The following is a 26,483-nucleotide window of genomic DNA, read 5'->3' on the forward strand; positions in this document are numbered from 1 at the left end:
TATCTGCCTAGTTAATGTGGGTCCTGGGATGAGGACAGGTGCATACATAACAGGTATGGGGCAGTCACACTTGCCTTTCTTGACCCCCCAAGAACTGCTCTTTCAACAAGCAGCTGGAAGCAAGTCTCGAAAGTCTCGAAATGCAAAAAAAATCAGGCCACGGAAATTCATGCACAATGAGCGTACAATGTAATAAAAAGTTAAAGTGTCCCACAAAAATTTGAAGGTGTTTACCACCTTCGACAGGGCAGGGCGACCTGTTTGTTTCCTTATTGGCCTGGGGTTTTATCTGTTTTTTCGCCTTTCCCAGGAGATTGCACGTCTCCGGGTGGGTGGGGAGTGTCTGTATCGTGATGCATGAGGCATCGTAACCGTGTGGGACAGGCCGCATGGACCAGTCGGCCTCTTCCTGTTTGACAATTTTGTAAGTTTGTGTTTCCACACACTCCCCCACCACTTCATATTGCCAAAGGTGCTGCTAACAAGACAGAAGCAAGAATGTCAGATCCAGTCTGTTAACTACTGACATAAAATTTGAAAGTTTGATCGGGCTTTTCCACCCTTCCCCCCCCCCGGGTGTAACTGCCTCTAACACCCCCTCCCCCCCTGGGTGTAACTGCCTCTAACACCCCCTCCCCCCCCCCCGGGTGTAACTGCCTCTAAAACCCCCTCCCCCCCCCCCCCGGGTGTAACTGCCTCTAACACCCCCTCCCCCCCCCCGGGTGTAACTGCCTCTAACACCCCCTCCCCCCCCCCGGGTGTAACTGCCTCTAACACCCCCTCCCCCCCCCCGGGTGTAACTGCCTCTAACACCCCCTCCCCCCCCCCGGGTGTAACTGCCTCTAACACCCCCTTCCCCCCCCCCGGGTGTAACTGCCTCTAACACCCCCTCCCCCCCCGGGTGTAACTGCCTCTAACACCCCCTCCCCCCCCGGGTGTAACTGCCTCTAACACCCCCTCCCCCCCCCCCGGGTGTAACTGCCTCTAACACCCCCTCCCCCCCCGGGTGTAACTGCCTCTAACACCCCCTCCCCCCCCCCGGGTGTAACTGGCACTAACACCCCCTCCCCCCCCCCCCGGGTGTAACTGCCTCTAACACCCCCTCCCCCCCCCGGGTGTAACTGCCTCTAACACCCCCTCCCCCCCCCCCGGGTGTAACTGCCTCTAACACCCCCTCCCCCCCCGGGTGTAACTGCCTCTAACACCCCCTCCCCCCCCGGGTGTAACTGCCTCTAACACCCCCTCCCCCCCAGGAATTTCAGAATCAAGGTTTCTAATAGAACAATGACAATGTTCCAAGGAAAATAATTAAACTTCCCTGTACAGTTCCTTTTGTTGTGGTTGAAATGTCCGTCAGCGGCCTGTCCTTCTCTCAGAAGGCCGAGTCTTGAGTACAGAAGCTTCTCACGGGTTTCACTTCATCAGCTAAATAAAGAAGAGCACCCAGGTAGCAGACTAGAGCCCCCAGAATAAACCAGTGCTACTCTCAGTCCGCAGTCTGTGAGTTACAGGCCCAGAATAAACCAGTGCTACTCTCGATCCGCAGTCTGTGAGTTACAGGCCCAGAATAAACCAGTGCTACTCTCGGTCCGCAGTCTGTGAATTACAGGCCCAGAATAAACCAGTGCTACTCTCGATCCGCAGTCTGTGAATTACAGGCCCAGAATAAACCAGTGCTACTCTCGATCCGCAGTCTGTGAGTTACAGGCCCAGAATAAACCAGTGCTACTCTCGATCCGCAGTCTGTGAATTACAGGCCCAGAATAAACCAGTGCTACTCTCGATCCGCAGTCTGTGAGTTACAGGCCCAGAATAAACCAGTGCTACTCTCGATCCGCAGTCTGTGAATTACAGGCCCAGAATAAACCAGTGCTACTCTCGATCCGCAGTCTGTGAATTACAGGCCCAGAATAAACCAGTGCTACTCTCGATCCGCAGTCTGTGAATTACAGGCCCAGAATAAACCAGTGCTACTCTCGATCCGCAGTCTGTGAGTTACAGGCCCAGAATCGATGTAAGGTGCCTCCCTTCTCAGTCTAATGAACAGCAGCACATTTTGGAGCAGGTGCACTTAACACACCACGATTACTTCATGACTGACCGCAAAATAATTTGCAGAGCCTGCCTCGACTTGCTGTTTGCAAACCGTGCCCCTCCCCCTTTCCAGTGGTGAAAAGCTCAGCACTGGAAAGGGGGAGGGGCAAAAAGTAACTAAAGGATTGATTAAGAAAGGGAAGTTAGATTATGAAAAGAAATTAGCAAAAAATATAAAAACAGATAGCAAGAGTTTCTATAGTTATATAAAAAGAAAAAGGGTGGCTAAGGCAAACATAGGTCCCTTAGAGGATGAGACCGGGAAATTAATGGTGGGAAACATGGAGATGGCAAAAATGCTGAACAAATATTTTGTTTCAGTCTTTACAGTAGAGGACACTAAGAATATCCCAACACTGGACAAACAGGGGACTCTCGGGGGGGAGGAGCTAAATACGATTAAAATCACTCAGGAGATGGTACTCAGTAAAATAATGGGACTCAAGGCGGATAAATCCCCTGGACCTGATGGCTTCCATCCTAGGGTCTTGAGGGAAGTGGCAGTAGGGATTGTGGATGCTTTGGTGATAGTTTTCCAAAATTCCCTGGACTCAGGAGAGGTCCCGGTAGATTGGAAAACTGCTAATGTAACACCGTTATTTAAAAAGGGTAGTAGGCAGAAGGCTGGAAATTATAGGCCAGTTAGCTTAACATCTGTGGTGGGTAAAATTTTGGAGTCTATTATTAAGGAGACAGTAACGGAACATTTAGATAAGCATAATTTAATAGGACAAAGTCAGCATGGCTTTATGAAGGGGAAGTCATGTCTGACAAATTTGCTTGAGTTCTTCGAGGATATAACGTACAGGGTGGATAAAGGGGAACCAGTGGACATAGTGTATTTAGACTTCCAGAAGGCATTCGACAAGGTGCCACATAAAAGATTATTACTTAAGATAAAAAATCACGGGATTGGGGGTAATATTCTGGCATGGGTGGAGGATTGGTTATCGAACAGGAAGCAGAGAGTTGGGATAAATGGTTCATTTTCGGACTGGCAACCAGTAACCAGTGGTGTTCCACAGGGGTCGGTGCTGGGTCCCCAACTCTTTACAATCTATATTAACGATTTGGAGGAGGGGACCGAGTGCAACATATCAAAATTTGCAGATGATACAAAGATGGGAGGGAAAGTAGAGAGTGAGGAGGACATAAAAAACCTGCAAGGGGATATAGACAGGCTGGGTGAGTGGGCGGAGATTTGGCAGATGCAATATAATATTGGAAAATGTGAGGTTATGCACTTTGGCAGGAAAAATCAGAGAGCAAGTTATTTTCTTAATGGTGAGAGACTGGAAAGTACTGCAGTACAAAGGGATCTGGGGGTCCTAGTGCAAGAAAATCAAAAAGTTGGTATGCAGGTGCAGCAGGTGATCAAGAAAGCCAACGGAATGTTGGCTTTTATTGCTAGGGGGATAGAATATAAAAACAAGGAGGTATTGCTGCAGTTATATAAGGTATTGGTGAGACCGCACCTGGAATACTGCATACAGTTTTGGTCTCCATACTTAAGAAAAGACATACTTGCTCTCGAGGCAGTACAAAGAAGGTTCACTCGGTTAATCCCGGGGATGAGGGGGCGGACATATGAGGAGAGGTTGAGTAGATTGGGACTCTACTCATTGGAGTTCAGAAGAATGAGAGGCGATCTTATTGAAACATATAAGATTGTGAAGGGTCTTGATCGGGTGGATGCAGTAAGGATGTTCCCAAAGATGGGTGAAACTAGAACTAGGGGGCATAATCTTAGAATAAGGGGCTGCTCTTTCAAAACTGAGATGAGGAGAAACTTCTTCACTCAGAGGGTGGTCGGTCTGTGGAATTTGCTGCCCCAGGAAGCTGTGGAAGCTACATCATTAGATAAATTTAAAACAGAAATAGACAGTTTCCTAGAAGTAAAGGGAATTAGGGGTTATGGGGAGCGGGCAGGAAATTGGACATGAAGCTGAGTTCGGATCGGTCAATGCCCTGTGGGTGGCGGAGAGGGCCCAGGGGCTGTGTGGCCGGGTCCTGCTCCGACTTCTTGTGTTCTTTAGATTTGTGGTTGGGATCAGATCAGCCATGATCTTATTGAATGGCGGAGCAGGCTCGAGGGGCCGATTGGCCTACTCCTGCTCCAATTTCTTATGTTCTTATGTTCTTATGTTCACTCAAAGCCAAGAAATTGTTACTCAGATTGAGGTAGAAATGTGTTGTGAGTGGCCGTGCAGAGTGTTAAACGGCCAGTCCAGCATTCACGTCCACGGAAGTTGAAAAACTGTCATCTTTTCTCACGCCTGGAAATGCAGATGCAAATTATTACTGAATGCAAAATACACAATTCCCATTGAGCAGGAATATCACAGTGGAGGCCTGATTGTGGAGTATAATGAGCACAGCATTCCGGAATAAAACTTACAAAGCACAGTGTATCAGTATCAGAAATATATTTCACTTTTTATCAATAAAATTGTTGTTATTGAAATTATTGAAGTGTTAACTATTAACACAATTTAGGCCTAGATCGAAGTTACTGACGTAGAGGGGTCATTCAGAGTGAAGAATAAACAATGAGACTTAGGCTAATGTTATCAGCAAGGAAGTGGCAAGAAGTTAAGAGGGCGGTAGACAATGAGCACTTTGATGGAGAGATGGGAGAGGTGGGAGAGGCATTCAAGTGAATGGCATTCAAATCAGAAGCAGTGCGGAACAGGCCAAGATGGGCCTGAGAGATGAGGGCTAACTTACTGCCACAGCAGTTGGGATATGGAATGTGGTGGGTGGAATGTGGTGGGATGTGCTGGGATGTGGTGGGATGTGCTGGGATGTGGTGGGATGTGATGGAATGTGGTGGGATGTGCTGGGATGTGGTGGGATGTGATGGAATGTGGTGGGATGTGGTGGGATGTGATGGAATGTGGTGGGATGTGCTGGGATGTGGTGGGATGTAGAGGGTGGAATGTGGTGGGATGTAGTGGGTGGACTATGGTGAGATGTGGTGGGATGTGCTGGGATGTGGTGGGATGTGGTGGGATGTGCTGGGATGTGGTGGGATGTGGTGGGATGTAGAGGGTGGAATGTGGTGGGATGTGGTGGGATGTGTAGACTGGCAGAGCTGCCATGGTGAGCAGCAAAGAGTATGCATTGGTAAGCCAGCTTTCAGACAGGACCAGGATGTCGATGTATGAGGATGAGGTTGTGGATGGGGAGAACCTTATTCAAAAGGAAATGAACACTTCGAAGGGTGTTCATGGAGTCCTCTGGTAGTAGGAGATTTGCCAAGAGGACCAGAGGGGGTGATGGGAGGAGTGCAAAGAGGGATAGGAAGGAGGTTGGAAAATTGAACACTCCAAAAAGCAAAGTGGGTGGTGGAAATTATGTTGAGCGGGAAGAGGGACTGGGAGAGGCAAGGTGCAGGAAACGGAGTGGGGTAGGTGGAGCTTATAGGTGGCAGAGATTTAAAAGGAGAAGAGACAGGAGTTGAAGGAAGTTGAACACAGGTAGTGGCTGGCAGAGAGGTAGAGGAGTGGCAGCCACAATTTGTGATGTGTACAAGTTGTAGGACAAGCTCTACACTGAAGTCATTTAAGTAAAGGCTTGAGACTGGAGTGTGAGGCCTACCCAGCGGTTGGAGACCAGCACTGAGTCAGTGGCTGAGAAGCCCAGGGCCTGGCTGGCAGTCCGTTGCCTGGGCCTGTCTCATGGTTGAAGTTTCTTGGTCTGTGTCAGGATCTGGGGGTGGAGCAGGGATAGCCTGGCAATTATGAATGTAACATAATTATATTTTATATTGAATACAGCAAACTTTAAATTACCTAGAATGATACAGAATGAGGCCATTCAGCCCATTGTGCCCGTGCTGGCGCTTTTAAAGAAATGAGAAATTTACAGTGTTGATCCACTTGTCCTGGACATGGCTGTTTTGGTGAGAACTCTAGTTTGTGGAGCTTTACCTGAGCAGGTTTGGGCACATGCCAAAACTGTCTCATTTCCTTGTATAAGTTACATATGATTTACAAAGAATGTTGCTCGTGTAAGTAATACAGAACATGTTTGGGAGTCCAGACACCAGAGCTGTAAGAATGCAGCTTATTCTGCTTTCTCCAATGACGCTCTTTTGAAAACTGGAAACTATACAAAAAGCACATTCAATTTCAGGCTTATTGCCAGGACACGAGGAGATTGTGGCTTTGAACTTAGTTACTGTGACAGGCTGCAGATAAATGGGATTGACCCTTGTAATATGAAGCTCACATTGTGTTCCTGCTACAAAAATCTAATGCCAAGTTCAACAAATGCTTATACAGAAATATTTTATTTTTCTTACTCTCTGAGTTAGTTATCTCTTGCACATTGTCCCATGATTTTTAATAATAACATAAAATGGATCAATAATGTAATACTTATCCATTGTAAAAATAACCTGTGCTTCAGGCTGGACTGTTTTGATCCTCCCAGCAGTACCACATTGTGTATTGGAGTAAAACCTCCTTCGGTCTCATTTAGCTTTCCCAGTGTATGACAGATGATTACAGTATTAGTGTATTTATGTACTTTATAATTTTGCTACTAATCCAATGATAGAAGTAGAATTACTAGCAGCTTCTGCGCATTTTCTTGTAAACTGTACTTTAAGTCTCGGGATGTGGACGTCGTTGGCAAGGCCGGTGTTTAATTCCCCTCCCAGGTTATATACAGCTGAGTGGCTTGCTAGGCACTTTAGAGGACAGTTAAGAATCAACCACATTGGTGTGGGACTGGAGTCACATCTAGGCCGAACAGGTTTCCTTCCCTAAAGGACATTAGTGAACAAGTTGGATTTTTATGACAATCCGACAGCTTCATGGTCACTTTTACTGGCACCGAATCATAGAATCTTACAGCACAGAAGGAGGCCATTCGGACCATCATGTCTGTGCCAGCTCTCATTCCCCTGCTATTTCCCCATAGTCCTGTAAATTTTCTCCACTTCAATCCGATTCCCTTTTGAAAGTTATTATTGAATCTGCTTCCACCACCCTTTCAGGCAGCGCATTCCAGATCATAACAACTCGCTGCCTAAAAAAAAAAATTCACCTCATCTCTGGCTCTTTTGCCAATTACCTTAAACCAGTTTTTTTTATTACTTAGATTTTCTTTTGAACTGAATTCAAATTCTCAAACTGCTGTAGTGGGATTTGAACTCATATTCTCTGGATTAACTAGTTCAGTAACATAACCACTACACTACCATAAGTACAGAGTGAGGCATTGATGATAGTTTTAACAGAGAATTCCTACTATGAACTGTCATTTGATGAGTGCGGTGGTTCAGTGATCCATTAGTGATGAAGTGCAGTCCGTGTTTCATTAAGGCTCCATTAAATATAAGAGAACACAGGACCGGAACAGACCCTGCCGTCCATCTAGATGGCCCCATAAACTACTCTCTCTCAAACACCCACTCCCTCAAATATCCATCCAGTTCTCCCTTACCTCCTTCCGCACTCTACCTCTATCATCACATACCAATCTGAGCCGAAATTGATCCATTATTTAATTGAGATTTTTTACAGAGTGCATAGCAAGTGGCATATTCTGATCGTCCATTGTGATGCTCTATAGATAGGTAGTTGAAGGAAAGGAGATTAGAGGGCTATGGGAATAGGGCGGGTACATGGGATTAGGATACTGCTCATGTGGGGGATAAACACCAGCACGGACTGGTTGGGCCAAATGGCCTGGGACTGCATTGTAATTTCTATGTAACTATCTAAGTGATGGAATACTCAGGGTCATGCCCACATTGCACAGATGATGGTGCAAATGATCCCCTTCACTTCCTTTACCAAGACTCAGAGTTAGTTAAAGCCTTAGTTTAAAGACTCCTGACTTGCAGCCCCAGCTCCACCTCCAACTCAGACCCAGCTGGGCCTGCTCAGCCCTTCACTCCCCAATTATCCATACCAACCACAGGCCTGGCTTCAGCCTGAGCACAGGCCTAGACCCTGCCCCAGAGTCAGACCCAGCCTGGGCACTGCTAACCACAACCGCCTCGCAACTTGGAGGAAAACAGTCTTTGATCAGGGTTCTGTTACCACTGGTGCAAGTTAAAGGGAACCAACTATGAGACAGGCAAGATAACAAACCAATGCAGATCAGGGCATTCCAAACGTCACTCTTCATCGGACACTCAGTCACTTATCAGCGAGCCTGTGGAGCTGAGTACTGACTGGCACCACCCATTGGGGAGCTGCTTACCCGTTTAACATTCTTTTGATGCTTTGATACTTTTCCTCTCTCTCCTTCCTAAGAGGAGACGTAATAGAGGTTTTAATATTATGAAGAGTTTTGATGGAGTGAATAGGGAATGACTGTGGGGGAGAAATTTAACTTACAGACACCTGTTTTGCTCCCGTAAAATGAGCGTCAGGGGTCCAAATGTCACGTTGTGATCTGTCATGCCCAATCTGGATTGCAAGTGCGCCTGACACGATATTGGTTCGGGCCAAGTTTAGTTGTCCAGGGCACCTGCCTGAAACAGGCTCCTTAAATATGCAAATCGGGGCCCTGCTTTGGCTGTGAATCAGGTACAGGTGGTCGGAGTTGGTGCTGTGCATGCTCCGTTTAGTTGTACCAGCACTTCAGTGGCCCAACCGGCAGTTCTCAAAGGTTTGGTCTTGACGACACATACCTTTCTTGGCCAACCAAAATAAATATAATTGCTTATAAGAGTAATCATAGCTAAAAGAATTCCAATCTGATTCCTAAAATAGTCCCTGACGTTATGCTCTGACGTATTTACATTGCTGGGCTAATTATTTACTGCTCAGGAAAATCCTCTTCCTTGTTCCTACAGAAGTGCCTTTACAAGTTGACGTAATTAAGGTGTAGCAGCACTTTGCTATGTATAGTAAGATATTCAACTGTCTTAAGGGGCAAGTGAAGCAAAGTACCAGTAACTGAAGGCCATTGTATCCACACCTGTGCTTTTGGTCTGGCATACAGCCAAGGTAAACACCTCCAAAATATGAGCTCCTATATTTACTAGGCCAAGTATTTGTAGTTAAATTAGTCATCAGATTTATAAAAAGACAAAGCAGATGTTTTTCTAAGGCAGATTGCACGGATGTGACAGGCACTTTAATACATGTGATTTACACTAACTGTAAATTCTGGATCACAGTCGTGAAACATGCTTTCCACCAGATCATGCAAATTTGTCTAGTTCTAAAATTTAGTATTTTATTAATTTGATGAGTTTGCTTATTGAGCTAGCATTAACTTACATTAATAACTCATTCCCTTGTGTATATTACTGGCCAGGATTCCATTCATTTTTAGGTGATAGTCACAAAATAGAGAGATTTATGAGTTGTGACAGTAAGTCGTGTTATATAAACCCAAGAATAGTTTCTGGCAGCTGTTTCCCAGGCCCAGAATTTCCTGGAACTTTTCAGTATGAGTGGAGTAGTGCCATTTGTTTTGCGAGGAAATTTGTGCATAACTGATTTACGCCAGTTTTACGCCTACTTCCACCTCCATAACATCGCCCGTCTCCGCCCTGCCTCAGCTCATCTGCTGCTGAAGCCCTCATCCATGTCTTTGTTACCTCCAGACTGGACTATTCCAATGGTCTCCAGACCGGTCTCCCATCTTCCACCCTCTATAAACTTGAGCACATCCAAAACTCTGCTGCCTGTATCCTAACTCGCACCAAGTCCCGTTCACCCATCACCCCCTGTGCTCGCTGACCTACATTGGCTCCCGGTCCGGGAACACCTTGATTTTAAAATTCTCATCCTTGTTTTCAAATCCCTCCATGGCCTCCCCCCTCCCTATCTCTGTAACCTCCTCCAGTCCTACAACCCTCCGAGATCTCTGCGCTCCTCCAATTCTTGTCTCTTGCGCATCTCCGATTTTCATCATTCCCTCATTGGCGGCCGTGCCTTCAGCTGCCGAGGCCCTAAGCTCTGGAATTCCCTGCCTAAACCTCTCTACCTCTGTCTCCTCCTTTAAGACGCTCCTTAAAACCTACCTCTTTGACCAATCTTTAGGTCACCTGTCTTAATATCTCCTTATGTGGTTCAATGTGAAATTTTGTTTGATAACACTCCTGTGAAGCACCTTGGGACGTTTTACTACATTAAAGGCGCTATATAAATGCAAGTTGTTGTTGTTGAAACATCACTATGGTGCGAATTTCCTTGATCATTTACTTCTGAGATACGTCCGCCAGTGGGGTTAATGTTTTAGTTGTGGGAGAGAGGATGGGACAGTTCATTTCTTCTCCAGTGTGAGAAGGCTGACAAGCCTTTCCTAGAAGATCAGCATTGTAAAGACCATGCCCAGGGGTACTGATGAGACGGGCTGGTATTCAAGTGAAGGCAATGTGCTGCAATTGCTCAAACATTAATAGAGAAAATGTCAAAGGAAACAACTCTTGTATCGAGTGGAAATTCTTCACGACCAAGTACAAGGTTTCGAAGAACAGAGAACCCTGATGATGAGTTACATCTTGTCAGAGGTCTCTTGACGCACTTGCAACAAACACTTTGTAATTAGTGTCTTAAACTTAAAGCAAATGGTCCCAAGGTGCCCATGCTGAGCCCGTGCTCTCATTGTAATCTGAGTACACCAGTCCTGGCTCCATGTGTAGTCAGGGGACAGTATTCAACAGGCCTGTGTAGTGCATAATCAGTGGGCAGGGATTCAGCTTTCCAATCTAGTGCATGCAGTATTTTGATCACTTTAAACTGGGGAATCCCCTGTGCTTACAGACCCTGACTGGAGGCAGAGGGAGAGTAGTGAGGGCAGGCCTGCCTGGGCAGGGACTATAGGAAGCTGGGCCCAGGGGTCTCTGCCGGCTGAAGAGGTAATGGCCAAGAGGTCAACAGGTCAATGATGGTAATATTAGGAGTCAAGAGGGAGCGCTTGATGGTAGGGCTGATTTGGGGTGGAAAGTGCAGGTTGACACTTTATATCAATGTATATAATATTTTAAAAGTATGACGGTTTCCTTACACCCTGTGAGCATGCACTGGATCAAGGAGCTCGAAATTCTGGGAGTGCTGCTCTGCCAGGAGATGCATGGCAAGGCGGAGCTCCTGTCTTACCATGGCCAGCAAAGCAGGCCCCATCCCAACCACAGGGACAGTCTATCCCTGTAAGGGACATTACCACAATGGGGTAACCAGTCTGCTGCTATAAGGGACATTACTACAATCGGGTAACCAGTCTGCCCCTGTAAGGGTAATTGCCACATTGGGGTAACCAGTCTGCCCCTGTAAGGGTAATTGCCACATTGGGGTAACCAGTCTGCCCCTATAAGGGTAATTGCCACATTGGGGTAACCAGTCTGCCCCTGTAAGGGTAATTGCCACATTGGGGTAACCAGTCTGCCCCTATAAGGGTTGTCCTATGAGGAGAGATTGAATAAAATGGGCCTATATGCTCTGGAGTTTAGAAGAATGAGAGGTGATCTCATTGAAACATATAAGATTCTGAGGGGGCTTGACAGGGTAGATGCTGAGAGGTTGTTTCCTTTGGTTGGAGAGTCTAGAACTAGGGGACATAGTCTCAGGATAAGGGGTCGGACATTTAAGACTGAGATGAGGAGGAATTTCTTCACACAGAGGATTGTGAATCTTTGGAATTCTCTACCCTAAAGGGCTGAGAATGCTCAGTCATTGAGTGTATTCAAGGCTGAGATCGATAGATTTTTGGACTCTAGGGGAATCAAGTGATATGGGGATCGGGCGGGAAAGTTGAGTTGAGGTCAAAGGTCAGGCATGATCTGATTGAATGGCGGAGCAGGTTCAAGGGCCTACTCCTGCTCCTATTTCTTACGTTCTTATGACCTTACCACAATGGGGTAGCCAGCCTGCCCCTGTAAGGGACATTACCACAATGGGGTAGCCAGTCTGCCCCTGTAAGGGACATTACCACAATGGGGTAGCCAGTCTGCCCCTGTAAGGGGGCATTGGCAACCTGCCTGAGATCACTCCTGAAAATCAGAGCAGTGTCATGAAGTACTGCCCCAGACGATTTTCTAGCCTGTTCTGGGTGCATTAGTGCCAAAGCTGTGGTGACACTGCATTAACCTCCTGTTTCTGCTCTTCATTTACCAGCCTGATGTGGATAAAGCAGTGGAGGCGGCAAGAGCAGCATTTCAGCAAGGCTCCCCATGGAGAAACCTGGACACATCGGCCAGAGGAAGGCTCTTATGTAAATGGGCCGACCTGATTGAGCGGGACCGACACATCCTGGCAGTAAGTAAGATAAGATAAAATAAAATGCACACACGTAAACTCGGTTCAAAAATATGGAAATTAAACCTCACAGCCTAGGCTGCAACAGCTTGATTAAATGTTGCATTTATAAGCCTTGAATTTCAATTCTCAAATCAACCAGTTTTCAGTAAACTTGCATTTTCATTAATTATTCCATACAGGAGTTTAGACTGTAATTGGGACTTTTGTGTCTTACAGTAATACTCCTGACATGGAATAATAACATATGCAGAAAATATGATGTAATAATTATTAATAGTAATTAGTGATTATTAATATAATATTGGTTTTAATGATACTGTGATTTCTTAAAGGATTCAAACACTGCTTCTTGGACAATATAAAGAATGAAATATTTGTAAATAAATGACAGAAAATGATGTTAAAGATCCATCAGATATGGTTTAATGATGCACCTCATCTGTCAAATGAAGAATGCACTATAAGATTGACACATGACAATCCCAGAATTTTCTGGATTGCACTTACACAGAAATTACACCAAAATTTTACGCCGGTTTCTGCGTCCATCTTGCTGACCAGAACTTACGCCCAAATTTCCTGCGGAGTTCATTTGCCTGCACTGGAACGTAAAGCCTGGAGTAAAACCAATGCAAATGCAGCACCTCCAATAGGGGTAACAGTGAGCGGGCTGCTGTGGCACCTCATTCTTTTTTTACTTGTTCATGGGATGTGGACGTTGCTGGTAAGGCCAGTATTTATTGCCCTTGAGGGGGTGGGGGTGAGCCACCATTCTTGAGTGTCTTGCTCGGCCATTTCAGAGGGCAATTAAGAATCAACCACATTGCTGTGGGTCTGGAGTCACATATAGGCCAGACCGGGTAAGGACGGCAGGTTTCCTTCCCTAGAGGGCATTAGTGAACTGGATGGGTTTTTATGACAATCCAGTACTTTCATGGCCACCATTACTGATACTAGTTTTTTTTTATTCCAGATTTTATTTAATTAATTGAATTTAAATTCCCCAGCTGCATGTGGCAGGATTTGAACTCATAACTCTGGATTATTAGTCCAGGTCTCTGGATTACTAGTCCAGTAACATAACCACTATGCTACCGGACCTCAGAACCTCAGGTTCTCAGTACCTCCTGCATCTGCTGCTCCTCTTCCATTATTGTGCCGAACAGAGGCAATCCCATTGGGAAGGCCATTCCAGCTGCTGAATCTTTCTGTGGGGGTTGAGGCGGGGATCCAAAATTTTTTGGATGCACTGAGACTGACAGCACTTTGCTTACATATGCAAACACACGTGTGAATATACATATATATACACACATGGATATATATATGCACACATATACACAAAAATACACACACAGAAACAGGAACATTCAAAAATAATCGTTAAGACAATCGCTGTCAAACTCCAGAGATCTCAGTTACACTGATATTGGGTGATTTTGGGCCGTACTGCGCCTAAATGTTTCGGAGTAAATTTACTCCATCGTGTTACTGGAATAAATGCGGGAAACTCGCATGAGCTGATCTTTCACTTAGGGGCAGAGTTATGGAAATGAGCAGCCGAGGGTTTTGGTGGATGTATCTCAGAAGCAGCGGAAACAATTGACGAAATTCATCTCGGGCAATGTTTTGACCTAAAACCAACGTACCTCAGTTACATGAAATCCCAGATCATTGATCGTTGGCCCTGAAATATATTTAGATTATATTCGGTTTGACAAAGCAATGCATATTGGGACCTATTATTATTTAAATGCAAAACATGGGCCCCGATATTTCCGGGGAGGCGGGGGAGGTGCGAGGGGGCTGAAAACGGCGGAAGAACCCGACAAGTCCAAGGATCCGGGAGCGCAGAAGTCCTGTCAAACTTAACGGCAGGACCTCATTAAAATTTTTCTGTTCCTTTTCCTGTGGGTTAATAGCGAGGCTTTTATCTAAAAAAAATTAACAATGTTGTGATGACGATAATATGTTTGTGTATATGTGTGTGTATGTGTCTGTGTTCGTATGTGTGTGTGCAAATGAATGTGAATGTATATGCATGCATATGTATATACACATGTACATGTATACCTGTATATGTGTATGTTTCTGTGTGTATTTTTGTGTATATGTGTGCATATATATATATATCCATGTGTGTATATATATGTATATACACACGTGTGTTTGCATATGTGTGCATGCATGCTTGTATGTGGGTGTATGTACATGAGTATTGTATGTATGTGTGTATGTTTGCATATAGATATGTGTATGTGCCTATGTGTGTGTATGTACATGTATGTATGTGTGTGCGTATGTATGTGTATATGTGTATGTCTATGTGTGTGTATAAAAGTAGGTGTGTACATGTGTGTGTGCCTGTGTGTCTATATATGTAGGTGCGTACACGTGTGTGATGATCAATCTTGTATTATAGTAACTAATCACACAGATATTTATAAAATGAAAGCTACAGTTTTTTTATTCATTCTCAGAATGTGGGCGAGAACACATTTATTGCCCATCCCTAGTTGCCCCTTGAGAAGGTGGTGGTGAGCCGTCTTCTTGAACTGCTGCAGTCCGTGTGGTGAAGGTTCTCCCACAGTGCTGTTAGGTAGGGAGTTCCAGGAATTTTACCCAGTGACGATGAAGGAACGGCGATATATTTTCAAGTCAGGATGGTGTGTGACTCGGAGGTGATGGTGTTCCCATGGCTTTGCTATCCTTGTCCTTCTCGGTGGTGGAGATCACAGGGGAGGGAGGTGCTGTTTGAAGTAACCTTACTGCTGTGAATTGTGGCAGGGAATCCTGCAAATTGTACACACTGCAGCCACAGTGAGCCGGTGGTGGAGGGGGTGGATATTGAGAATAGTGGCATTGATTAAGAAACCGCTCTGTCCTGGATGGTATCGAGTTTCTCGAGTGCTGTTGCAGCTGCACCCTTCCAGGCAAGTATTCTATCGCACTCCTGACTTGAACCTTGTAGATCATGGATAAGCTGTGAGGGTTCAGGAGGTGAACCACTTATTGCAGAATACTGAACCTGCTCTTGTAATCATGGTGTTGCTATTGTTGGTTTAGATCAGCTTCTGATGAATGGTGACCTCAGGATGTTAATGGTGAGGGACTTGTCGACGGTGGGGGGCTTGGCGACGGTGAGGGACTTGGCGACGGTGGGGGACTTGGCGACGGTGAGGGACTTGGCGACGGTGGGGGACTTGGCGACGGTGGGGGACTTGGTGACGGTGGGGGACTTGGCGACGGTGGGGGACTTGGCGACGGTGAGGGACTTGGTGACGGTGGGGGACTTGGCGACGGTGGGGGACTTGGCGACGGTGGGGGACTTGGCGACGGTGGGGGACTTGGCGATGGTGGGGGACTTGGCGACGGTGGGGGACTTGGCGACGGTGAGGGACTTGCCGATGGTGGGGGACTTGGCGACGGTGGGGGACTTGGCGACGGTGAGGGACTTGCCGATGGTGGGGGACTTGGCGACGGTGGGGGACTTGGCGACGGTGGGGGACTTGGCGACGGTGGGGGACTTGGCGACGGTGGGGGACTTGGCGACGGTGAGGGACTTGGCGACGGTGGGGGACTTGGCGACGGTGGGGGACTTGGCGACGGTGAGGGACTTGGTGACGGTGGGGGACTTGGCGACGGTGGGGAACTTGGCGACGGTGGGGGACTTGGCGACGGTGGGGGACTTGGTGACGGTGGTGCTGTTGAAGGTCAAGGGGACGAAGATAGACTTTCTCTTGTTTGAGATGTTCATTATCCCCCACTTATGTGGTGTGAATGTTAAGTGCCACTTCTCAGCCCGAGTCTGGATGTTGTCCAGGTCCTGCTGTAGGCTGGCATCGGGTGCTTCATTACCAGAGGAGTTGTGAGTGGAGCTAAACTCTGTGGAATTACCAATGGACAGCGTAGCTCCTAACCTTATGAAGGAGAGGAGGTCATTGATGAAGCAGCTGAAGATGATTGGGCCGAGGATACTTCTCTGAGGAACTCCTGCAGCGATGTCCCAGGGCTGTGATGACTGCCTTCATCGGCACAACCATCTTCCTTTGTGCAGGTTTGACTCCAGCCACCAGAGGGTTTTCCCTTTGACCCCATTGACTTCGGTTTTGCTAGAGCTCCTTGGTTCCACACTCAGTCAAATGTCGCTTGATGTCGAGAGCAACTACACTCACCTCTCATCTGACATTCGGCTCTTGCTTTCATGTCTGGATCAAGACTGTGATGAGGTTTGGAGCTGAGTGGTTCTGGCGGAACCCAAACTGAGTGTCGGTGTTGCTTGAGAACACTATTGATGACTCGTTCCATCACTTTACTGACGACTGGGCGGAGGCTGATAGGGTGTACTCACTAGGTTAGATTTATCCTGCTTTTCATGGATAGCAAATACCTGGGCAATCTTCTGCATTGTTGATTAGATGCCAGTGTTGTAGCTGTACTGAACACCTTGTCTAGGGGAGCAGCTGGCTTTCGTGCACATGTCCTCAGCACTACTGCCAAGATGTTGTCAGGGCCCATAGCCTTTGCTATGTCCAATGCACCTGCTACTTCCTAATGTTGGCTGGACACTGGTAGCTATAATAGTAGGGACCTCAGGAGGAGGCCGAGTAGGATCACCACTAGACACTTTTGGCTGAAGACACTTGCAGTCACTTCAGCTGCATCTTTAACACTCAAATACCGGGCTCCATCTTGCAGCTGGGGGATGCTCATGGAGCCTCCTCCTATTAGTTGCCTGGTTGACTGAAAGCAATAGGGCTATAGAGCTTTCCTCTGATCTATTGGTTCTGGGATCGTTTTGCTCTGACCATAGCCTGCTGCTTTTGGGGTTTAGCACGTGGGTAGCCCAGTGTAGTACCATCACTGGGTTCATATTTTATTCTAAGCCTGATGCTGCTTCTGGCATTCTCTTCTACACTTCGCATTGAACCTGGATTGGTCTCCTTGCCTGATGGTGTTGGAGGAGTGAGGGATGTGCTGAGCCATGAGGTTTCAGATTGTGGTGGAACACAATTCTGTTACTGCTGATGGCCCACAGCATGGATGCCCAGTTTTGGGTTGCTAGATCTAGAAACACAGGGACATAGGAACAGGAGTAGGCAATTCAGCCCCTCGAGATTGTTCCGCCATTCAAAAATCTATGAATCTCAGTTTTGAAAATTTCAATTGACCCCCAGCCTCAAAAGCTTTTTGGGGGAGAGAGTTCCAGATTTCCACTCCCCTTTGTGTGAAGAAGTGCTTCCTGACATCACCCCTGAACGGCCTAGCTCTAATTTTAAGGTTATGCCCCCTTGTTCTGGACTCCCCCCACCAGAGGAAATAGTTTCTCTCTATCTACCCTATCAAATCCTTTAATCATCTTAAACACCTCAATTAGATCACCCCTTAATCTTCTATACTCAAGGGAATACAAGCCTAGTCTATACAACCTGTCCTCATAATTTAACCCCTTTGGCCCAGGCATCTGCCCTTAGTCTGAACCATTTAGCACGGTGATAGTTCCAGACTACAGGATGGAGAATGTCCCCCACAGTGGAGACAAGACTTTGTGTTCACAAGGAATGTGCAGTGGTCATTTCTATTGTCTTTGTTGATGAGGAAAGGTCAAGTCGGTAACTTCCTCATGTTGGTTCCCTCACCAACTGATACAGGCTGTTGCATTCTGGCAACTATGTCCTTTTTTTTATTCATTCATGGGATGTGGGCATCACTGGTGAGGCCAGCATTTGGGACCCAACCAGCTCGGTTGGTGGTAGTGCTTACCGAGCCACACTTGGTTGTGGATATAGAAGTCCCCCACACAGAGTACATTCCGTGCCTTAGCTCCCCTCAGAGCTTCCTCTTAGTGATATTCAATATGGAGGAGAGCTGAGTCATCAGCTGAGGGAGGGTGGTAGGTGGTAATCGGCAGGAGGTTTCATTAACCTTCATTGACCTGAAGCCATGAGACTTCATGGGGGCTGGAGTCACTGTTGAGGACCCTGTGGTGAGTCTGTCCTGCCAGTGGGACTGGACATACTCAGGGATGGTGATGGAAGAATCTGGGATGACGGGCTGATAGATATGACCCTGATGTTGGGCTGTTGCTTGACCAGTGTGTGAGACAACTCGGACACCAGCTCCCAGATGTCAGTGAAGAGGACTTTTCAGGGTCTTAGATACTGCCTTAGTCTTAAGTTAATAAGATGCCTGGGTCATTGCCAATAGGTCCTCCCAGTTGTCATTATATTATTGAACTTTATGGCTTGCTAGGCCACTATCAGAGGACATTAAGAGTCAACCATGTAGTGTGGACTGGAGTTACATGTAGGCCAGACCAGGTAGGGGCAGCAGGTTCCCTTCTCTGAAGGACATTAGTGAACCAGTTGAGTTTTTACAACAATCTGGAAGCTTTCATCTTTATTTTTTTGTTCCCATCCCACATATTACCAGATTTATTTAATTCAGTTTCAAAAATTGCCATAGTGAGATTTGAACTCATGACCTTGGAGTTGCTGGTCCAGGACCAGAACCACTTGGTTACCGGACCCAGTATTTAATGAGGTGCTATCGGGTTGTATTCCACATGAAGAGTTACCGACCTCACTCTTTTATGAGTTCTGTAATCAGACAGCATCAAGCACAGAATAAACTATTAGGGTTAATAGAATAACACAAATATCCCACATCACAGAACAAGATGTCAAGTTAAATTAATTTTCAACAGATAAAGGCAGATTGTTGCTGAGATACCTTTTCATGAAACAAAGGCCTTCATAAATTAAAGGAATGACAGACAACGAGCATCTGAGGATTGGATAAACCCTTTTGTGTCAGCGATGGTTCTATTACTGAAAAAGAGAAAAATGATACAGCCCCATTACAAATACTTTCTACAAGAGAAAAGTAGCAGAGAGTAATTCAATAGCAAATAAATAGCTCAGAGCCAAGTTCAAACACACCTGGCCAGGAGCACATGGTGTGGTTTATCCGATCTGAAAACCTCAAGTTCTTTTCATGTCAACATGAATAAAACACGCAGCTAACTTTGATGATTGCAAACATTTGGTTCGTCAGCAACCATCTCAGTCATCATAAACCACATCAGTGGAGATAGCCTGCCATTATAGTGACGAGCCTTTCCAAATCAACAGCTTCTTTGTGAGTGGAACCTGCTGTCCTGTATAATGCCTGTTCGTGACTGCTCAGAAGTCAAGTGGGTTCTCACTGTTCAATAAGGACAATGGCCCTGACAATTCCCGGATTCAGGGACATAAGCACACCAATTACAGCACAGCTGGGGGTACCCACTAACTGGGGGATGTTGAAACTTTCATCTGCACCATGGCGCTCCACCTGAGAGCCAGCGTTGCTGGGTGGAGATCCTCAGTAGGACCAGAGGTGCCAGCTGTGGCTCAATGGTAGCACTCTCACCTCTGAGTCAGAAGGTTGTGGGGTCAAGTCTCTCTCTCTCTAGAGACTTAAGCACATAATCCAGGCTGACACTCCAGTACAGTACTGAGGGAGTGCAGCCTGCCCTCTCAGGTCAGATTGCATGGCACTATTTCAGAGAAGAGCAGGGGAGTTCTCCCTGGTGTCCTCGCCAATATTTATCCCTCAACCAACATCACTAAAACCAGACTATCTGGTCATTATCACATTGCTGTTTGTGGGAGTTTGCCGTGTGGAAATTGGCTGCCATGTTTCCTACATTACAACAGCAATTACATTTCAAAAATACTTCATTGGCTGTAAAGCGCCTGAGGTTGTGAAAGGTGCTATATAAATGCAAGTTCTTTTTTTCTCTTCTTTCAATGTTCCTGAAAATCCAGTTGCCGTAAGGAACTCGGCATTTCAAAATCTTCTTGGCTCCAGTTGTGCGAGGGTGAGGTTCTGTCATGTTCGATGTCCCTGCTTCACACTGATCTACATAATACTGGGGACAACAGAGGCGGAACTGGCAGGAATTCTGGTGCATGATGCCATCCTGCCAGCCCCACCTCTTTCAGTGACATCAGCACTGGGTTCGCTGGAGAGGATTCCACACCAGAAAGTTCCAGTTACTGAAGCAAATATTTCCAGGGGCCCCACCGATTGGGGTCCTTACCCACTGAGGGCAGCCTTCATCAACAGTAGGCTGGGATACAATAGGTTCAAACTCCCATTGAAGTAGACTGGACTATGCCCACCTGGGCTCGCCAGTGGTCATGGTCCCAAACTCCATCCTCTACTCTAAATCGCACCAACCCTCGAAAAGACAAGATACAGCAGAACCTGTCTATTGATCTGTATGGGTAGAGAGAAAGTCCCTTTTATCAGATTGTACCCATTAAGTAAAACCCATTCAAAGTACAAGGTACAGCAGCGTAATGGTTATGTTTCTGGATTAATAATCCAGAGAATGTGAGTTTAAATCCCACCCAGGCAGTTTGAGAATTTTAATTCAATTTTTTTAAATCTGGAAATGAAAAGATGGTGTCAGTAAAGAAAGATTTACATTTATATGACGCCTATCATGACCTCAGGATGTTCCGAAGTGCTTTACAGCCAATAAAATGCTTTTGAAGTGTAGTCACTGTTGTTATGTGAGAAATGCAGCAGCCAAATTGCACACAGCAAGCTCCCACAAACAGCAATGAGTTAAATGACCAGATAATCTGTTGGTTGAGGGATAAATATTGGCTCAGGACACCGGGGAGAACTCTCCGGTGAAAGTGACCCTGCAGCTTTTGGATTATTGTATAAACCTAACTGGTTCCTTTAGGGAAGGAAACTTTCTTGTCCTTACCCATCCTTAATTATATGTGACTCCACTCCTCACACCAACGTAGTTGACTCTTAGCTGCCCTCGAAGTGGCCTAGAAAGACACACAATAAATGCCAGCCTTGCCAGCAACGCCCACAACCCAAGAATGAATACAAAAAAGCGATTTGAACACTGAGTTCAATTGTCACTTAAAACCATTAACCAAACTTGATTATCTAGCTTCAAATTGTCTCAAAAGACAAACTACAAAACAGCAAGCTCTGTGATGCCAGAATTCCGCTCTGCAAGGCCTCAGTGTCAGCCTGACAACTGTTGGCGTTTTTCATACAATGATTGGAACAGTTGAAAGAAGGGACACCATCCCTGATGAAATTAGCCTCTAAGATGCACTCCCACTACAATCGTAGAATCGGTGCAAAGCACTATGCTTATAGTTTGAAGGCACAGTAAAGGAGGTCACTCAAAACACTGTTAATGTAGGCCCAGCTATCAGTTCAGCTCACCCCAGCACAGACAATCAGAATGATGAGTGTTACAATCTGCTCTGCCTCCCAGTATTATTATAGCAACGCTCACTGCAAAAGGCAGCTTCCAAAGGCAGGTCCACACCTTTCATCAACTGAAACCAAGTCTTATATGTGTGTCGTGAATGAACATAGCATGTCTCGGCGCTAACAATCTACCGTTGGGTTTTACTGCGTATGTTATGGATTGCTCACTATCTAGGCCTGAAGCTCGAGTGATCCAGTGGGCCAGGACTGTAAATGAAGCACTTTCTTGGTTGGTGGAGCGGAATTTGGTTATACCAAGTCTCTGCCCCTTTTCTCGCCTGTCATAATATCCGGCCAATGATAAAGGCAGGTGCATAATGTGACCGCCCACATGTGGGTGGGTCTGTTCTGATGCCACGCAAATGAGGGAAATACATAATAAGACAGGAGGTTGAACAAGGGCCATGCTGCCTGACATCCCTGGCAGAAAGTACCCACTGGAACTCATCTACTAGCTCAGGACCCAAGGATCAGCCGCCTGGGTAATTGACCCTGAGCACAGCTCTGCCTGTGCTTCTTAAAGTGCCCACAGCCCTGAATATTTACCTTTCAGAGTTGCTCCAAGCTGCATGGATCACAGTGACTGGATGATTTGATAGGAGTGAAACTTTCTTCAGTGCACTGATGCTTCCACAGTGTCACTGAGGCTCTGCTAAGGCATTTGTCCTTCAGTGAGCACCTTGGCATGGAGCCAGAGCCACAGACACCCAGGCAGCAAGGTTTCTTTGACATTTGCAGTTTCCCATGGGTGTAAGGTATCATCGACTGTACACACGGGCCCATTCAGGCTCAATCAGGCCAAGCCTTGGCATAGAGAAATAGAAAAGGATAATGGTCAATGTACAGGTAGTGGGTAGTGTTGTCCTGGACACCTTCCCCGCGAACTCCAGGGATCCTGGGAGCTGGATCACTCCAGGATCCTGCAACAGATCTGTTTCACAGAGATGAAAAGTTGGATGGATGGTTACTGGGGAAATCCAGCTATCCTTTTTGACCTTGGCTGATGACACCAGTCACTGTGATAACCAATAGGGCTTAGGAGCGTTATAATGAAGTGAATGTCAAAACAAGGGTGCTCAGTGTTTTGCAGTCCTGAAGCAATGATTCCATTGCCTGGGTCACTCAAGAGGTGCAGAGAAGATGTGTAGGACAAGGATGGTGTGCTGAATGCTTGCAGCCTGCATTTGATGAACACAGTGAAGAGGGCCACAGGGATGGTGATGGTGATGATGATAATCTACTGCCAGGCCAGCAGCATCAGCCGTTCATTAACACATTCTTCAGCTGAGTTCCAGCACTGTGACTGTTGACATGTGACAGGGCAATGGTGACTGTCCCTTCTGCTCGCCATTCACAGTACTGATGTTGCCCTGCTGCTTACAGCACAAGCCTGGCCCCTCTCTCCAGTTGATGGGCAGTTGATGTTTCCTAAGAAGGCAACGTTCATTATGGGATTACATAGAATTACATAGAACGTACAGTACAGAAACAGGCCATTCGGCCCAACTGGTCTTTGCCGGTGTTTATGCTCCACACGAGCCTCCTCCCACCTTACTTCATCTCACCCTATCAGCATATCCTTCTATTCCTTTCTCCCTCATGTATTTATTTAGCCTCCGCTAAAATGCATCTGTTATTCGCCTCAACTACTCCTTGTGGCAGTGCGTTCCATATTCTAACCACTTTTTGTAAAGAAGTACAACCCTAACCTTCATCTTCCTCTCCTCCCACCTCCTCCCCCACATTTCCTGAAAGCACAGCTGGGATACGGTCCCACAGGTGTCTGACCCAAATGGGCAACTTCCATAAGCCTAGACAGCAAGTGGCAGAAGGAATTTGGACCATGAGGGCAGGAGGCATTACACCCAATCCAAGTCCTGCCCTCATGGAATGTCCACATGCTTCCCCATGGGTCACTCAACAGCAATCAGGAGCATAATCCTTTTCCTAGCCCGGAGTGCTGGGCCCAATTCAGCACCACTACCACTGCCGCCCCCATTGAGATGAGTCACCTCAGCACAGACCAGGAATCGAAAAGGAATTGTGTTGTTTGTATGTCTTAGTGTGACACAAGGCCTTTACCCAGTAGCCATTGGGCGAGCTCCGTGGATCCTTTCCACAAGATTAATTAGAATGCCAACAATCTGTTGGGCATCCGAATACAAGACCGAACAATACTGAAAATATGTATTGTAGCCATTCAGGCCTTCTTACACATCACACCTAAAGGCCCGCCAAAGGTTTGCTTGCTAAATTGTGTGATCTTAGGAGAAGTGAATTCTCCTTCAAACTCACCAAAACTATGCTTCTAAAGATGGCACTCATATCATCATGTCCTTTTACTGTGCGGATGAGCCAAGACATGTCTTGAAACAAGCACAAATTATATCAAACACGGTGACTACAGAGACAGTGCAGGCTCTAGTCTGTGTTAATGGGACCACCAAGGCTCCAGGTGCAACTCTTTCAATAGGAAGGGTCATCCTGTGATTACCTGATGGGCAGGTACTCCTCCTAAAGAATGTTCCTCCAGCACCACCTCTCACTCTTTGTGCTCGCCAGCCCAAGGACATAACTGCAGACAATGCCTGAGTTCTACTGAATGAACAAGGCCTGCAGCATCTGTACAGAAACAACACTGATGGTTCTGCACCAGTCCCAGGACTGGCCGGGGATGTTGCTGTCCTTTCTTACTGAGGATTCAGAACTGTACAAATCGGGCATTCACCCTGCACAGGAACCTCACTAGCTGGCTGCACAGGAACCTCACTAGCTGGTGTGCCAATCCTGACGGGGGGGAGTTGGACAGCATTGGGACCTGTATCAGTACGGACTTCTGTGCAGCTCCAGTACATGCAGTCCCTCCTTAAGGCTTTCCATTCTTTGCCTCAGATGGGCAAAGTTGGCACTGACAAATTTCTGCACACTTGTTGCCAAAAACAGCTTGCAGAAACAAAGAATGCGTGTGCTTCAGCTATCCCCCGAGGCCGAGGATGCAATGTGGAAGATATTTGCTTGTATCCAGGACAATCCCTGCCCATCGTTCTAGGAAGAGTCAGACATCTTCCAGCATCCTTCAATCAACCACTGTCTCCATCACTGGTGTAGGAGCCGTTACAAAGGCCTGGCTACAAACTGGACATGATTGGAAGCTAAATATTCCAAGCTATAGGATCTTTAGAAAGGACAGGAATATTGGGAAAGGAGGGAAGGAGCAATATCAATAAAGACACAATTACAAGAACTGTATAAAACATTGGTTAGGCCACAGCTTGAGTATTGCGTACAGTTCTGGTCACCACATTACAGGAAAGATGTGATTGCACTAGAGAGGGTACAGAGGAGATTTACGAGGATGTTGCCAGGACTGAAGAATTTTAGCTGTGAGAAAAGATTGGTTCGGCTGGGGTTGTTATTCTTTGGAACAGAGGAGGCTGAGGGGAGATTTAATTGAGGTGTACAAAATTATGACGAGACTAGATAGAGTGGTTAGGGAGGACCTATTTCCCTTAGCAGAGAGGTCAGTGACCAGGGAACATAGATTTAAAGTAATTGGTAGAAGGATTAGAGGGGAGCTGAGGAGAAATGTTTTCACCCAGAGGGTGGTGGGGGTCTGGAACTCACTGCCTGAAAGGGTGGGAGAGGCAGAAACCCTCAACTCATTTAAAAAGTACTTGGATGTGCACCTGAAGTGCTGTAACCTACAGGGCTACGGACCAAGTACTGGAAAGTGAGATTAAGCTGAATAGCTCTTCTTCGGCCGACATGGACACGATGGGCCGAATGGCCTCCTTCTGTGCCATCACTTTCTATGACTCTCTGGTTCTATGATTACAGCACTGGAAAGAAGGGGTGTCGGCAAGGGTGATCAGACAATGGATACAGTTTGTGTAGAGTTAAGGAACAGCAAAGGATGCAAGACTCTGGTAGGAGTTGTCTACAGACCTCCTGATGGTAGTGATGTAGTGAGGGGATTTATAAATACAGAGATCAGGGAAGCATGTATCAGAAACAATGTGGTTATAATGGGAGATTTTAATTTTCACATAGTCTGGGAGAAGCAGAACAGCCCAAGTAGTAAAGACGATGAATTTCTAGAATGTATTCAGGACACTTTTCCCGAACAATTGCCTGGTAATTGGTTCTTGCCTGAATCGGGGCACGATCCCACGCTGCGCACACTGCACATGCCTAAAGAGGCCGGAAACAAAACCACGGCAAATTAGTCTGCTGGCCTCATTAGGACCGTACTGGTGAGCTGCGGGCACAAGCAGCTGGTGGTCGTGGGGTGGGGGGACAGCAAGATCGGCCAAGGACCTCAGGGGAGTCCGAGGGGGGGATCAGTAACTGGCAGCAGTCCACGGTTTTAATGTGGAGCCCGGAGGAGCTCGCATACTCCCTTAACCCCACAATAAGGTACGTGAAAAAGTTGTAAATTGCCTTTAGGGTGGTGGCGGGGCCCCTTTAAGGATCGCTGGTTTGGCTGCTGAGCACCCAGAAAATCTGACCGCAGCACGCGGGGTGTCACTCGCAAATCAACTTCTTAAAGGGACCGGAAACAGGCATCAGGCCCCCAATTAGAATATCCAATGGGACTAACGCCAGTTTCAGGCAAATGCCCTGGACACCTCCTGAGCAGCCGTTAAATTCAGCTGGACCTCCACCTCCCCGAGATTTGCGGGTTTCCCCCCACCCCCCATTACCCCGCTCCCTCCCCTAAATATCGGGCCCGTTATTTCCACTTGTCGGGGAGTCAAAAACTAAGGGTCATAAATATAAGATAGTCGCTAAGAAATCCAATAGGGAATTCAGGAGAAATTTCTTTATCCAGAGAGTGGTGAGAATGTGGAACTCACTCCC

The 26,483-nt window shown here is 46.6% G+C and overlaps 1 protein-coding gene across 1 annotated transcript in view; it reads left to right on the plus strand.

Moving 5' to 3' along the window:
* Positions 1 to 26,483, plus strand: part of aldh1a3 (aldehyde dehydrogenase 1 family, member A3) — a 145,182-nt gene that overhangs the window by 50,106 nt on the left and 68,593 nt on the right. The window contains exon 3 of the mRNA XM_067971652.1: positions 12,183 to 12,323. Within this exon, the coding sequence (XP_067827753.1) occupies positions 12,183 to 12,323 (141 nt within the window). The remainder of the gene's footprint in view (positions 1 to 12,182; positions 12,324 to 26,483) is intronic.

Source organism: Heptranchias perlo, chromosome 34, assembly GCF_035084215.1.
Source record: "Heptranchias perlo isolate sHepPer1 chromosome 34, sHepPer1.hap1, whole genome shotgun sequence".
NCBI classification, from domain to species: Eukaryota; Metazoa; Chordata; class Chondrichthyes; order Hexanchiformes; family Hexanchidae; genus Heptranchias; species Heptranchias perlo.